Source organism: Myotis myotis, unplaced genomic scaffold (genome assembly GCF_014108235.1).
Source record: "Myotis myotis isolate mMyoMyo1 unplaced genomic scaffold, mMyoMyo1.p scaffold_m19_p_58, whole genome shotgun sequence".
Taxonomy (NCBI): domain Eukaryota; kingdom Metazoa; phylum Chordata; class Mammalia; order Chiroptera; family Vespertilionidae; genus Myotis; species Myotis myotis.
Window position 1 is genome coordinate 531,107 of NW_023416366.1, and position 15,247 is coordinate 546,353.

The 15,247-nt window shown below is 55.5% G+C and overlaps 1 protein-coding gene across 1 annotated transcript in view; it reads left to right on the forward strand.

Annotated features, from left to right (window-relative positions):
• Positions 1-15,247, forward strand: part of ANGPT4 (angiopoietin 4) — a 28,764-nt gene that overhangs the window by 3,033 nt on the left and 10,484 nt on the right. The window contains exons 2-4 of the mRNA XM_036311628.1: positions 8,936-9,091; positions 10,492-10,613; positions 13,455-13,696. Coding sequence (XP_036167521.1) covers positions 8,936-9,091; positions 10,492-10,613; positions 13,455-13,696 — 520 coding nt within the window. The remainder of the gene's footprint in view (positions 1-8,935; positions 9,092-10,491; positions 10,614-13,454; positions 13,697-15,247) is intronic.

Genomic DNA, 15,247 nt, shown 5'->3' on the forward strand with positions numbered 1-15,247 from the left:
ATCTAGTACCATCCTTCCAGAAGCTGTCTCCATCAGCGACCCTCATCTACAAGGCCTGCTGTTCCAGCCACTTTCCCTACCTCCACGGGCCCACCCTGACAGCCACCCCATCTCCTTCCTACCTAGACGGTCCTCACGGCCACCGTCCTGAGCTCCGTTTCCAGCCAGCCCCACAGGCTTTTATGCACAGCAGGCAGCGGGGTCCTGCTCAGCCCTAAGTCAGATCCTGCCCCTCCTCTGCCCAAACCCTTCCCAGGGCTCCCATAAGAGCAAATAGCCTTAACTCCTGGAACACCCCTCCCCCAGATACCCTCATGTCTCACCCCCGACCTCCCTCAGGTCTTTGGTTAAATGTCACCCCCTCAGAAAGGCCCTCCTTGTCCGTCCTATTGAAAACAGTCACGCTCCTGCTATCCCTCCACCTGGTTTTGGTTTTTCGCTTAGCACTTACTACTACCTGTTCTTACGAGCATTCTTTTGGTCTGTGAGCTGCCAGAGGGCAGGGACCATGTCTGTTCCGTTCACTTCTGTGTTCCCAGGGCCTGGAACGGTGCCTGGCACATGGCAGGTGCTCAATCCGAGTCTCCTGGATGCACGGTGTTCCTCCCATCTCGCAGGTTGCCCCTGCTTCTCCCCCATCCTGAAATGTTGGTGTTTCCCAGGACTTCATCTCATCTCTTGGTTTCCTCTCACCCATAGTGGCCCTGCCCTCCGGGCGGCCCCCCACCACCACTCCTGCTCACTGTCCCAACCTGCTCCTCCATGACACCAGATGGGCACCTGATGGGTTCCTGTGCCCCAAATCCATAACCCGGATGTCCCCCAGCCCCTGGAGCCCAACTGCTGGGATTCAAAACCAGTGTCTCAGCTCCAAAGTTGTCTGACACTCAGCTCTTCCCTCCCCTGCCCACTGCTCTCTCTGTTTAAGGTATCATCACCCAGCCAGCAGGCCTCTGCACCTGGGCTGTCCTTCACCTCCTCTCCCCCCCCCCACCCCCCAGGCAGCGTGTCCCATCCATCCTGCTGCTTCAGCTTCTCTCGTCAGCATCCATCCTCCCATCTACCTGGCGCTGCCCCGGCTGCTGCCCTGGTTCAGGCCTCATCAACTCCCACTTGGCTTCTCTACCCCGAGTCTCACTCTCTCATCCTCTTTGACTCCCCTGGATGCCTGGTGCTTAGGCAACACTGACTCAACCAAAGGATGGATTTAAACTGAAGGCTTTTGGGTCAGAAGGTCACCCAGCTCATCCCTTCAGCTCACAGTGGACTGTTCTCTCCCTGCGCCCATCGACCTAGCCCAGTGGTCGGCAAACTGTGACCCCTTGAGTGTGGCTCTTCCACAAAATACCACGTGCGGGTATTTTGAAACTTCGTGGACACACTCAAGGGGCCAAAGAGCAGCATGTGGCTCGCGAGCCACAGTTTGCCGACCACTGACCTAGCCTGATAATCCCGGAGTTCCCACAGGACACCGTGAGCCAGAGGTCACTGATGTAGGAGTCAGGCTGACCTGAGTTCGCATCCTGACCCTGAGCTCGCATGGCTATGGATGAGCGCATCTCTGTTTCCCCATCTGCAAAATGGAGAAGACGACAGCACGTCAGGGGGTGGCTGGGAAAACCGGCGAGGTCACTCCCATGCCACTCTCAGCCTGCCGCCGGCTACGGCCCTGCTTCGCGTAGCCCACCTGGGCAAGAATGCAGAGGACCAATGGGCCATCATTTAATCAACATAATCTCTGTTTTGAACTCCGTACCACGGGTTGGGGGAAGCTCAGTCCTGGTCAAGTCAGTCCAAGGGTGGCAGATCACCTCAGGGTTGGGAATGTCACTTGTCTACGCTGGTGTTCTCGAGGGGCCCCCCATCATGCTGGGTCTTTGGTGGGGTTCATGCAAGGGTTGGCCATGTCATCTCCTACGTGACTGACCCCTTGGGTTGAGTGCTCCCTCATGCCTTTCAGTGCTCAGGTCACTGCCAAGTCCCTCTGTGCCCGAGGAGCCGGCCACAGGTCGGGCTCATACGCCTAACCACACCTGGCAGTCGCTTTCCCCGGGTCCTGCACTTCCGGGGGTAGCATCAGAGCCTAGAAGGTGAGAGCCCAACACTGGAGCCCAACTGTTGGGATTCGAAACCAGTTCTGCCTCTTCTTTGCTGTGTGGCCCGGGGCAAGTTGCTTCACCTCTCTGAGCCTTGGTTTCCTTTCCTATAAAGTGGAGTGACAACTACCTACCTCTATGAGGTGAGGCACAGGCAGTTCTTGGTCCGGTGCCAGGTACCTAGTAAACTCTCAATACATGTTGCCCGTTTCCATTCGGCGCTCTCCCTGGAAATAGCAACATGAGTCCTGTGATTCCTGGGTCCCTCCTCCCCCCGGTTGAGACATATGACCCCTGGCTCAGTGATAGGCAGCATTTAGACAGTCACTCCTCTCCCTCCTACTCTCCCCGGCCGCGGTCAGGAAAGCTTGCTACCTTTGTGGCCATGGTCGTGACCTCCCTCTGGCTCTTCTCTGCCGTCCCCTGTACAGATAAAGAAACTGAGGCCAACCAAGAGAAGGGACTTAGCAGAGTCATGCAGCAGCAAATACCAACCTCCTTACTCTAGGTTCTTTCTCTGGCTGGAGGGTGTCAGGGAGGTGGAGGTGGCAAGATCTGAGAGACAGCTGGATGCCCCCTTCTGCCTCAGAATCCCAATTCCCAGATTCCCACTCTTCTCCCAGCATGCAACTGGCTGGTGTCCTGCCCTATGCTCAGATGTGCATAGGGTGGGGGTGCCCTGCCCTTGCTCCATCTCCCTGTTTCTTGCTCTGCTCCCCTGAGTCCCTCTCCCTTCCCCTCCTACTGTTCTTACCTTCCTTCCACCTCTCTCTTCTGCCCCAGTGACTCGTGTCCGTCAGGACTCTGGGTGGGCTCACAACAGCTCCAGCCAGGAATGTTGGGGGGCGGGGGCAGGGCTAGCTGGAGGGCAGGCTCCCCTAGCTGAGCCGAGTGGTACCGTGGTTAGTCACATGGCCTCGTGCATCCTCTGCCCTGGCCCATGCTCCCCACAGGCTCCTTCTGCAGAGGAGGAGAGTGAGGAAAACTGGGGCCACAGAGGCCGCCAGGCTCCTGCTCCCCCCGCCACCCCCCAGCACCAGAGGGCAGCACGCCTTCTTCCAGGTCTCTGGGACGCCCGGCCCGGCAGACTCTGGACTCGGAAACTGTAGGTCACTCCACTTTCTCCCTGTCCTGGTAGCAGCTGACCCTCTGTGCCTGCGTCACTGTCTGCCTCTCTCCTCTCACCTCTGTGTGCCTCTGCCTCTTGGGGTCTCTCCTGGGGCTCCCACGGTGGCCCTGTGGTTTCTGTGCATGTGTCTCTCTCACTCTCCAATTCTCTCTCTTGTCTGGCTGGTGTCTCCCTAAGTCTCTCCCTGTCATTCTCTCAGATTCTCCCCTAACCACTAGGCCATCTGCCCCCACCACCTCTACCTCCCCAGGCATCCACATGCACTGTCCACCCTGGAGGACACCCCGGCCCAATGGCCAGCGCCCACCCCTCCAGGGGGAGGCTGGAGGCTGCGCAGGAGCCTCTGACCGGGCACTGCCCCTTGCCTCTGCTGTTTGCTCCAGTTCCCTGACGTCAAACCTCAGAATAACTCAGCCCCTCGCCTGGCGGCCACCGGGCCCTGCCTGACTGGACATGGGTCAGAAGCAAGTGGGGCGGGAATGCAGTGTGGGGTCCTGGCGCAGCCTGAGACCCTCCCTCACTGGCCGGGATTTCCAGCTGCCCCGGCCTCCCCAGGCTGCCCGTAAATTCTTGGCATTTTCAGCCGTGGGTTATCCAAACAAGAAATGAATCTCGGTTGCTGAACCAAATCTCTTGGGGTTTGATTTCCTAACCTTCCCCTGGCTGCTTTCTGCTTGGGGCGGGGGGTGGGGTGGAGAAAACAGCATCTATGTCTTGGAGGAAGAGGCTGTCTTCCCGAGCAGGGAGCCTAGAAAGGCTGGCACTGATGCCCTCAGCTGAGGGATGGCCCGGCGCAGCGGCCACAGAGGCCCCGAGCACGGCTTCCCCCCGGAGCGGGTTTATTTGTTCAAGCGCCTGGCCCGGCCATCCCGTGGGGCAGGGCATGTGTTTCTGGCTCTTTCCTTCCAGCCCCAGAGCTCTGCGGGCTGGGTGTGCACAGACCCTCTCCCTCTTCTCTCCGTGGGCAGGAAATGTGAGAAAACAGCCCCTAGGTCTGTCCCCTGAGCCCGCACCTCTGGCCTCTGAGCGTTTGCTTAACCACAGCGCCGGCTCTGCAATGTCTGGAACGGACCCCGGGCAGCTCTGTGGGATCTGAGGAGGCCTGAGCGGAGGTCAAGTGGCCAGGCCCCAGTGGTACCACTGACCAGCTGTGGGGTCCTGGGGCAGCCACCACCTGCATCATTTGGTTGTCTAGGAAGTGGAACCAAAAATATTCCCTGCCTCCCAGAGAGAGCGCAGGACAAAGAAAGATGGCCAGCGTGTACTTACTGTGAGCTAGACACTGCTCTCTGTGCCTTGAGAATTATTCCATTTCATTCTCACAACAAGACTATGAAGCAAGGTTGTTTCCCATTAATGGATGGAGAAACTGAGGCACCAAGTGGAGCCATGACTTGCCCCAGGCCGCATGGCAAGGAAGGGTGAGGAGTCACACTCATACACGCCAGACACCCTCCCACCTCAGGCCTTTGCCCTTGTCTTCCCTCCTGACTGTCCACAGCGGGCCCGTCTCACCCTCTCAGCTCAGGTGAGGGCTCCCCTCCGCTCTGGCTAACCGTGCCCTCGAGCCCAACCATCACTCCCTCTTATTCTCGTCATATCACTCGTCACTCCTGGAATTTAACTGGTGGATTTAGTGGCAGTGCCCTGGAATCAGGTAACTTGCCGATTTTGTTCATTCCTGATTCCACAGCGCCTGGGAAAGCACCTAGCACGTAGTAGGTACTCAAGGAATAACTCCTGACAGAACACATGAATGAAACTCAGGGTGGGGATTACTTTGAGGAAACGTTTTTATTATTATAATATATATGGGATGTTTGAAAGAACTTTGTGTTGGTGGGTTTGTTTGTTTTTATTGTATTTTATTCCATATTCAATGAAATTCACCCTTTTAACATATAGTTTTATGAGGTGTTTTTTGTTTTGTTTTGTTTTTAATCCTTACCTGAGAATATTTTTCCATTGATTCTTAGAGAGAGTGGAAGAGAGAGGGGAAGTCAGAGAGAAATATCGATTGGTTGCCTCTTGCATGCACCCCGACCAGGGCCCAGGCTGGGAGAAGCCTGCAACCAAGGTACGTTCCCTTGACTGGAATTGAACTCGGGACCCTTTGGTCCGCAGGTCAACGCTCTATCTACTGAGCCAAACCGGCTAGGGCTGTTCTATGAGTTTTGACAAATGTGTACAGTCCTGTAACACCACCACAGTCATGATACAGACATTGCAAACTCCAAAGAGTTCTTATCACCCTTTATGGTCAGTCCTTGCCCCCAGGCCTGAGCCCCTGGCAACCACGGATTCTGACTTTTCCAGAAAGTCATATAAATAAGCCAGACAGTGTGTAGCCTTTGAGTATGCAGGCTTTGTTCACTCAGCAAAATACATCGGAGAGTCACTCAGGTTCCTGCAAGGCTTCCTTTACGTTGCTGAGCAGGGTCCATTGGATGGATGGACCCAGGTTGTTCATCTGTTCACCAGTTGAAGTCTTCTTTATTTAAATACTGAGGAGGAAAAGGTGTGAGAAGATTTCCTTGGCTCCCAACACTCATCCACAGACACTCATCCGTTCTCTTTCCGAAATCTGCTTCTTCTTCCTCAGCCCCAGCCCCTGCCTGTCAAGGCTCTTTCCCTTTCTTCCAAGGCCCTTTGCAAGTGCCCTCTCCTCAGTGAGGAGCAGGGTTTCCTGTCCCCATGTCCCAGGGTGGGGAGTGAGCTCAGAGCAGCAGAGGTCTAAATGACCAGAGGCCAACCGCTGGAGGGAGCAGAGCCAGAGCTCAAACCCAGGGCCAGCGGGGAAGGAGTAACCCAAGGGCCAAAGATCAGCCTCTTTGCAGACTGGAGGGATGCTGGGAGTCCAGGCCCTCTTTCCCCATCTTAGCCCTAAAAATGTGCCAGCATGAGGGTGAGAGAGCAGGGGGAGGTCTAATGGTGGGGTGGGAAGAAGCTGTGGCCGATCCCATCACCTGCGGGTACCTTCATTGGGATCCCTCCCCCACCCTTTCAGCCGGCTCCTGAGCCCTGGTATAAACCCAACCCCCACCACTCAGGCTGACATCAGTCACCAGACTCTCACCTTGGCCATACTGGGCCCATCTGGCCTGCATTACCCATCCCAGAACTCGCAATGGTGGGTGGGTGGGTGTGGCAAATGAGATAATGAGCCCCAGCTGTGGGTAGGCTTTGTCCCACTCAGCCACTTGCAGCCAAAGGACCAGTGAGAGACCAATGAGGGAGTTCCTGTCACTCAAGATGACCCTCAGCTACCCTGAGATCCTCCCCAGCTCTGTAGCCCGGGGGAAGCCCCTGAGCAAGGAGCCTTGGAACCTAGCCCACCAAGTAGTGACCTTGGGCAAGCCTTCTGGGCCTCGGTTTGTCCATCTGCAGTGAGAGGCTTGGGGGATGCCTGCAGAGGCCTTAGGGCAGGAATGGACTTGCTGCCTGAGAGTGTGGGGCAGAAGCTCAGGGCCTAGGAGTCCTGGGGGTGGGGGGGTGCACAGGATTCAACAGAATAGGTTATATTTTTTCTTGAGCGTGGAAAATACACTTTTTTGTATTATTTATTTTTTTATTGGATTATTCTTTATGCTTTTTTTTGTATGTGTGAAGTACACCATAATAATGTTGTTAAATTTTTTAAGGTGAGGGTAAGAATGGAGGTGAGAAAAGGGAGACAATTTGCTCAAGAAGTTATATTGTTGAGGGGACCAGAGAAATTGGAGGCATAGTTGAAGGGATCGGGGGGGTCCAAGATTTTTTTTCTTTACTTTTAATTTTTATTGATTTTTAGAGAGAAACAAAGGGAGAGAGAGAGAGAGAGAAACGTTGATCTGATCAGCTGCCTCCTGCACACCCCCTGCCAGGATGGAGAGCCCACAACCAGGGCATGGGCCCAGGGAATCGAACCGGTGACCTTTCGGTGCACAGGGCAATGCCCAACCAACTGAGCCACACCAGCCAGGGTTTTCTTCACCTTTCACATGGGAGCTGTTGAAGCATGTGTGTGTGCTGCAGGGGACCGTGGGCTGGGGGCTGAGGGTGCAGGGAAAGAAGGGGGCGCCGAGGGGACAGGGGCTTGAGGAGCTCAGAAGTGCTTGTCTCCCTGGTGCTCAGCCCACTTGGTGACCTCTGCACTCAGGGTCCTCCCACTTGAGTGTCAGACCCACCCGGAGGGCTGGTGCCACCCCAGAGTTCCTGGTTCGGTGGGTCTGGGGTGAGACCTAGAAATGTGCATTTCTAACGAACTCCCTGGGGATGCTGTTTCAAGGGCCACACTTTGAGAACCACTGTTGTAATCAATACCAGTGCGCCCAGATGCACCCTCTTCTGGATTTGACCTTGCACTACAATAGAAGATGCTCCTTCAAAAGCACGCTGGGGAGGGAATGGGAGCAGACAATTGAGATGGCAGAGGGGAGAAGAGATGAAGGAGGAAGCAGCCAGAGCCTGGGCCCCCAGCCAAGGTTACCACCTCTCTCTGGGGAGAACCAGTCTTCCCAGGCGCCCTGGGAGCTGCCCTGTGGGACCTCCGGGAAGACTGAGGGAGGAAAGAAGCTGGGAGTGTGTGTGTGGAGGGGGCGGGGGGCGTGGCAAGAGGCCAGCATGTGTGCAGAATGGAGAGGGAGTGCAGGAGGGGCCCTGGGCCCTGGGACACGCGTTCACCTTTGCAGCTTGATCCTGGTGTCTCTGCCAGCCCAGCTCCTCCTGCTCTTGGGGGAAAGGCAGTCCTGTCAGGAAATGAACATTACCTTGGGGGATCCCAGAACTGTCAAGCTGGGAGAACCCTTGGAGACAGGCCAGCTCAGCCCTGTGTGGCAGATGGAGAGGGCCAGGAAAATAAAAGTCCAGTTTGGCAGATGGACCTGCAAACTCTTATACGAGGAAAGATGTGTCCCACTCTCTGCTGCGGGCTCTCCCCTAGGAAGCTGGGTAATGGGCATGACGGTGGGGGCTGTGCTCTGACCCTGGCTGCTCCCCCTTTTCTATCAATTCATTGAACACTTATTTATTGAGCACCCAGCATGCGATAAGCATTCTGCTAGACATGGAGAGAAAGCGGTGAGCAGGACCAAATTTCTGGCTTCGTGGAATTGACATTCCAAGGGTAAAGCAGGCAATAGACAGAGAAATATGTAATATAAAGTCAGAGATTGATAAGTGGTAAGAAGAGACCTGAAACGACATGAGGGAGTGAGCCATGTGATGAGGATGGTGGGTAGAGACTTCTCCATGCAGAGGGAACAGCACATGCAAAGGCCCTGAGGTAGGCACACGCTTGCTGTGTTGGAGGGATGTCACAGAGGCCAGTGCCTTTGGAGCGAGGGAAGAAGTGAGGACTAAAGAGGAAATCAGAGTGGCGGCAGGAGGCCAGGTCATGCGGCAAGCTGCAGGCATAGCAGACTTTGCCTTTCCCTGTGAGTAAGGAAGGAACCTGGGAGAGGGTTGAGCGGAGGGAGCATGTGATCTGACTTAGTTTAACAGGATCCCTCTGGCTGCTGAGTGGAGGATGGACTAGGCAAAGAGGGACAAGAGTGGAGGCCGAGAAGCCAGGGAGAGAGCTGCTGGAATAGTCCAGGCGGGAGGTAATGGTGGCCTGGCATGGCAGGGAGGTCTCTGCTGGTTGTTCTATGTCCTTCGTGGAGACATATGAAGGGGCAGGAGCCTTCCCCCCGGCCCCTCGCCCATGACCCCGCCCATGGTCTCCCCACAGCTAGAAAGGTACATCCAGACGAACTTGAGGTCGCAGCTGGCGCAGGCAAGGCAGCACGTGGTCCAGAACCAGACGGCCGCCGTGCTGGAGCTAGGCACCAGCCTCTTGAACCAGACCACCGCCCAGGCCCACCGGCTGACTGACATGGAGGCTCAGGTACCAGGGGGTGAGCGGGTGGCATCAAGGGGCCTGCGGCCAGCCAGGCTGGCTCACAGCCCAGGTCATCTTGCCTTGACCTCTGTTCCTGGGTCATGTCAGGGCCTCCTCTGGGCCTGCATCCTCCTGGGGCCCCTCCTGATGACCCTGTCCCAAAATTGCCTCCCACCAGGCCACGAGTCCTAGGGGGGACACTGGCTCTGGCTCCTGGGCCTCTGTGACCCTAATGCTCAGGTCTGTGCTGGGCACTGGGCTGAAGGGGACAGCACACTCCGCTGCCCTCAGGGGGCTCACAGTGCTCCGGGGGAGATGGGAAATAAACAATTTATTAGACCTCAGGGGGCCACTGACTGATTGAGGAGAGAGCTGTATAAATGGGAGGGTGAGTACAGAAATGGATGAAAAGGTGACTGACAAATGGGCATGGTTTGTTGAAGCCCTACTATGTGCCAGGCACGGCTGGAGGGGCCCGGTACTAGTTTATAGCATTAAATAAAACAGGTATGCGTTCCTACCCTCATGGAGCTTCCTTTCTAAGGAGGTTCATGAACATAAACAGGATAAACAACATATATGTGTCAGGTGGTGATAGTGCTAAGGAGACAACAGCATGGGTGAGAGCAATGGGAGTGTGTGGTGGCAGAGGCCAGCGGGGTGAGTTGCAGGTTTAGACCGTGAGGCCAGGAAAGCACCACTGAGCAGGTAGGATTGGAGCCTTTACTAGGAATGCAGCCCAGACTGGGAAAACAGCATGTGCAAAGGCCCAGAGAGGGGACCAGGCTGACAAGCTCCAGGAACATCAAGAAGGCTAGTGTGACTGGAGTGGCAAGGGAGCAAGTGGTGGGCCAGGGGTCAGAGAGGCGAGAGGGGCAGATGGATCACAGGCCCCCTCCAGAGGGTGAGAGCTGGGCTTTCTCAGTCAGGATGTGGGAGCCACGGAAAGACTTTGAGCAGAGAGTGGACTGTAGGGGACAAGGACAGGAACAGGGAGCCCAGGGAATAAGCTGGCACAGGACACAGGGTGAGAGATGACGAAGACCAAGCCAGAGTGGGGTCCATGGACAGGGAGGAGAGTGGTCAGTAGCCATGTGGAAGATGGAGCTGATGGGACTCGCTGATGGATGAGATGTGGGGGTCAAGCCTGAGCAGGGGGAATGGAGCTGCCATGTGCAGTGATGGGAAGAGCAAATTTAGAATGAAGATCATAAGCTCAGTTAGGGCCTGTGAGTGAGTGAATGAGTGAATGAATGAATGAACAACCACGGGAACTAACTACAGGGAGGGTGAAAACAGATCAGCAAGTTTTAGGGATGGCAGAGCCCGTGGGCAGGTGGGCAGTTGCTGGGAAGGCCTCCTGCAGGGCTTACGTGGCCCCCGCCCCTTCCTGCTCGCCGAGGCAGGTACTGAACCAGACATCAAGAATGGAGATCCAGATGCAGGAGACCTCACTGTCCACCAACAAGCTGGAGAAGCAGCTGTTTCTACAGGGCCTTGAGCTCCACCGGCTACAGGACTACAACAGGTGGGCGCTGCCCCCGGGCCAGCAGAGGGGCTGGGGCCCAAGCTGAGGGCCAGGGCTGGGCTGGAGCCAGGGCCAGGGTTGGAAGCTGGATGTGGGCTAGTGCCTGGGACAGGGGCTGGGACAGAGCTAGAGGCCTAGATTAGAACTGGAGTGAGGCATCATTTGGGGGCTAGGGCTGGAGCTAGAGCTGGGGCTAGGCCAGGGCAGTGATATGGACTAAAATGAGGGTTGGAAACCCATCTGACCTTGGAGGGAAGGTGGACACGGGGCTGGACTGAAGCTGGAGCTGGGGGCCAGGCAGGTACAGGGCCTGGGTGGGGACAGGCATTTTCCTGGAGCTCAGAGCACCCTGACTCTTTCTTTCTCCCTCCTTCCTTCCTTCCTTCTTTGCTTCCTCCCTTTCTTCCTTTCTCCATTTATATTTTGTAAATTTTTAACAGCTTTATTGAGCTACAATTTATGTACCATACAACTTACCCTATAAATCTTCACTTGATTTATTTATTTGTAAAAAAAGATAATAATAAATCTGATCCCATTCACCAATTTCCCTTCCCAGAAGCAAGCACAGTTAGTTACCAATTTCCTGTCTGCATGGTAGAGAGTCTCTGCATTTATCAGCAAATACGTATGAGGGAACACCCTTCAAATTACAAAGAAAAAAGAGTCATGGGGTACAGCTGAGGCAGACATCCAAGGCTGATTTCATCTCAGTTTCGAGCTGAGTAGAGAAAAAACTGCCAGGGCCAGGGTGCTGGAGGAGGCAAAACGCACACACAGAGGCCGCCACAGGCCTGTGTACACGGCGAGGTGTTATTGTTGCTCATGTGATGGGTCAAGATAAGGCCGCGAGGACCGCCCAGCCCCCTCTGATCTGGGTGCAGTTAATGACAGTTTGTCACCTTCTTATTCTTACCCTCCCACCCCCAGGTGGGGCAGGGCAAAGACTGGGATGCTTTCCATCACTCTGAATTGGCACCAGGTGCCTAGAAGTCAGTGCAGATGGATGGCGTCAGTTAGCTCTTGGCCCTTGGAGATAGCTAAAAGTCTAGAATCTGAGTGAGCCCAAATTCCCTCTCTTCCTGCAACAGAGGTCCTCAAACTTTTTAAACACGGGGCCAGTTCCCTGTCCCTCAGACATTCCACACATGCTCACTGTGGGCCCGGGACGAGTCGGCTGCTAAACAGGACAGGCAGCAGCAGCAAAAACACCCGGGGGGCCGGATAAATGTTTTCGGCGGGCCGCATGTGGCCCGCGGGCCGTAGTTTGAGGACCCCTGTCCTGCAACATAATTAGGGACCCAGGGGAAATTCCCTCTGCCCTGGCTGGGCTTAGTGTTTTAGCCTGGAGAATGGGTCAGCATGACCTCACATATAAGAAAATCTCTCCCTTTCCCTTTCCCTCAGCCACCCACCCACCTGCAGCAGAGGGCACCACTGTTCCTAGTTTTTTGTGTGTCCTCCCGTCATTCAACCAACAATATTTGGGGGAGAGGGGAAGGCATTATTTTTTGAGCTCTTACCATGTGTCAGGCACTATTTATAGACCCAGGGGTTAGAGAAGTGAACAAATAAACAAAAATCCTAGTCCTGGTAGAACGGACATTCTAGAAGCTGGTGTAAGAAGGTTTCTTATAGATGAATATTTAATGTGTGGATATAAATATGTATGAATTTTGCCCTACTGAAACCCAAACGTGGCCGCCTACTCTTTTGTACCTTGGTTTGGGGATTGGCTGGTTTTCCCAGTGACCCTGGAAATGGTTCTATAAGTGCATGACACCCCTGCTCATTCTCTTCTCCTGTCCCTGCATTTATTTCCACGTCCCCAGTTAATGGGTGTTGAGGTTGTTTCCAATTTCTGGCAGTTGAGCCAGTGATGCGATGAACAGCATTCCATGTCTCAGATCTGTGGGATAGCATGCCAAACCTGGAAGGGATGCGTCAAAAGCCTCTTTCTTTCAAAAAATTTTTTTTCCAACTCATGACAAAAAGGCCTCATGCTTGTATCACCAGACAATAGAGACCTGTGTAAAATGAAAGGGAACGCCGGCCCCCTCCCCCAGCCCCTCTCCCTCCCCCTCCCCCATCTCCATCCACTCAAGCCCACTCTGCAGCAGGAACGGCGCTTAGTGGATTCTTTCGCTTTTTCTTTCGCTTTTTCTACCACGCAGGCAGGCACCACCGCGTCCTGCCACGTTTTTCCGCGCCTTTTCCTATAAGTTCACCTGCAACCCTCCACATTTACACTAATGCTTTTCTTCTTTCTCTCTCTTTTATTCTCCCGCGTGTGGGGTTACACTAGAGGCATTGGTGTGCCTGGGGCATTCCTGGCCAAGTCCTGGGCATCCTTCCATCCTGTGCAGGTGATTCTGCCTCCTCCTCTTCGTGGCTCCCGAACATTTCCAGGAACAGCAGACAGAACAGACTCAGCCAGCCTTGGCTGCTGGGCACTTGGGCTATTTCGTTTTACTGTCACCACAACGCCCCCGACGGCCTCTGCTCCTGGACGGTCCTTCCTGAGCGGGGACTGCCGGGCCAAAGGCCAGCAGATGGGGATTTGATCGTGGCTACTGGTTCCTGGCATGTTCCTCCCAGCCCCACCTTTCCCTCTGCTGGACCCAGCTCTCTCTCACAGGACTGAGTCTCTCTCTCCTCCATTTCTCACTCTGGGCCACGGGCCTCTGAGCTTTGCAACTCTGGCTGGATGCTCTGCCTCTCTGAGCCTCAGCGCGGGTCTGTCCTGCTGAGTCACCGGGGCCCAGGGGAAAGCGTCCAAGTGTGGCTGCCCGTGGGGAAGGCGGGCTCACCCCTGTGCCCCCGCCCCGGCCCGCCCCGCAGCGCGCTGGAGACCCGGCTGCGAGCCCTGGAGACACAGCAGCAAGCGCAGCTGGCCAGCCTGCGCCAGGAGAAGGAGCGGCTGGGGAGCCTGCTGAGCCGCCAGAACGGCGCCCTCGCCGGCCTCGCGCGCAGCCTGCGCGCTGCCAGAAGCAACTCCAGCCTCCTGCTGAGGCAGCAGGACCGACTGCTGGAGTCCATGAAGCGCCTGCTGCGCACGGTGGCCCAGGGCCCGCGTGAGCAGGGTATGCCCGGTGCGAGAGGGCGGGGGTGGGGGTGGGGGGGATGGGTCAGATCCTGCTTACCCTCCCTGTTCATTCCCCAGCCTTGGCCTCGAAGCCACCGAGGGAAAGGCCTCACCCCTCTCCCACCACCTGTGAAATAGAAATAACAGCAACGAATAATAATACTGGTGACCACAGTCCTAACAGGAACCAATCCAGACTCTTCTCCCTGGCTCCACGAGGACCCCTGGGCATGCCCCTGTCCCTCTCTTGTCCTCAGTTTCCCCGTCTGTTTAATGGAAATGGTGATAATAACAAGGGCACCACCAGCTTAGATGAACAACTTTGGATTTCAGGATTCCCACTTGCTGGGTCTCAGTTTCCCTACCTGTAGAATGGGGAGGTTAGACTCAATGTTCCCCCAAAGGCTTCTCTCATCCTAACACCCTTGCCCGTGAGCCAACGAGGGCCAAAGAGAAGTAAGGTGGCACCTCTGGCCCTGACTTCTGAGAAGGAGAACAGTGCCTGGGCCTGCGCCTCAGTCCTCACCGGCTCCTTCTGACGGGTCCACCGGGGAGGCCAAGGCGCTCCTGGTTCCAGTCCAATCACTCAGTCAACAAACACTTCCTGGGCGCCAGGCCCAGTGCTGGGTGCTGGGCAGACAGCAGTGAACAAGGTAGCCATGGCCTGTGCCTCGTGTCAAAGTGCCCACCCCACCCCGCACCCGTCTGTGTGTCTCTGAGGAAAGGAGAAGGAAATGCCTGTTTGTTGAGTGCCTACTCTGTGCCAGATGCTCTGCGAGTCGTGTTCCTGAGCTTTGCAGACCATGGAAGGCCTAAAAGGCTGTGCTAGGAAAGGGAACTTTACCGCGAGGGCAGCTTGAACAGCTAGGACTGTTTCAGGAAGCTTGATTAGGGCCATGGAGTGGAGGATGGCTTGGTGAGAAAGACCCAGGAAAGGGTTCCTACTGCCTCCGGGTCTCCATGGGGGAGGCTGAAAGCCTGAGAGCACAAGGAATCTAGCTATAGTGTTGGGCGCCAGGCACTGCGGCTGGCAGCTATTTGGGGACAGGATGGCATCATGGCTCCATCTAGGTCGGGCAGACCCTGCGGGGTGGGGGGTAGAGACCTGAGGAAGCCATGGCAGAAGAGGCGGATGCCTTCCAAACCTTGAGATGCAAGGTGACCCGAACCCATCACCAACCAGCTGGTGCGTCGCCCGGCATCTGCCCAAGGAATGTCCATGCTGGTGGATGCAGGGCCTTACTCATTTCATCTGTGATCTAGGGAAAACTGCTTCTTTCTCATACCTGCCCCAGCTCCAGGACCAGGGATCCAGGTCAAGTAGGAGGCCAAAACAGGAAGTCCTGCCCCCTGGTAGCCTCCTGGTTCCTCATGGGTGAGGATACCTGTCTATCTGGAATTTTAGCCCATCCTTGGATAACCACCTACCTAGAGATTGGATTCTGAAGGACTGGTAGATCAAGCCTATAATTGGATCCCTCTCTAAAAGGAGGCAGAGAGGGGGATTTTAATACCTTTCTATTGGTCAACAGTCACTTTTTTTTTTCAG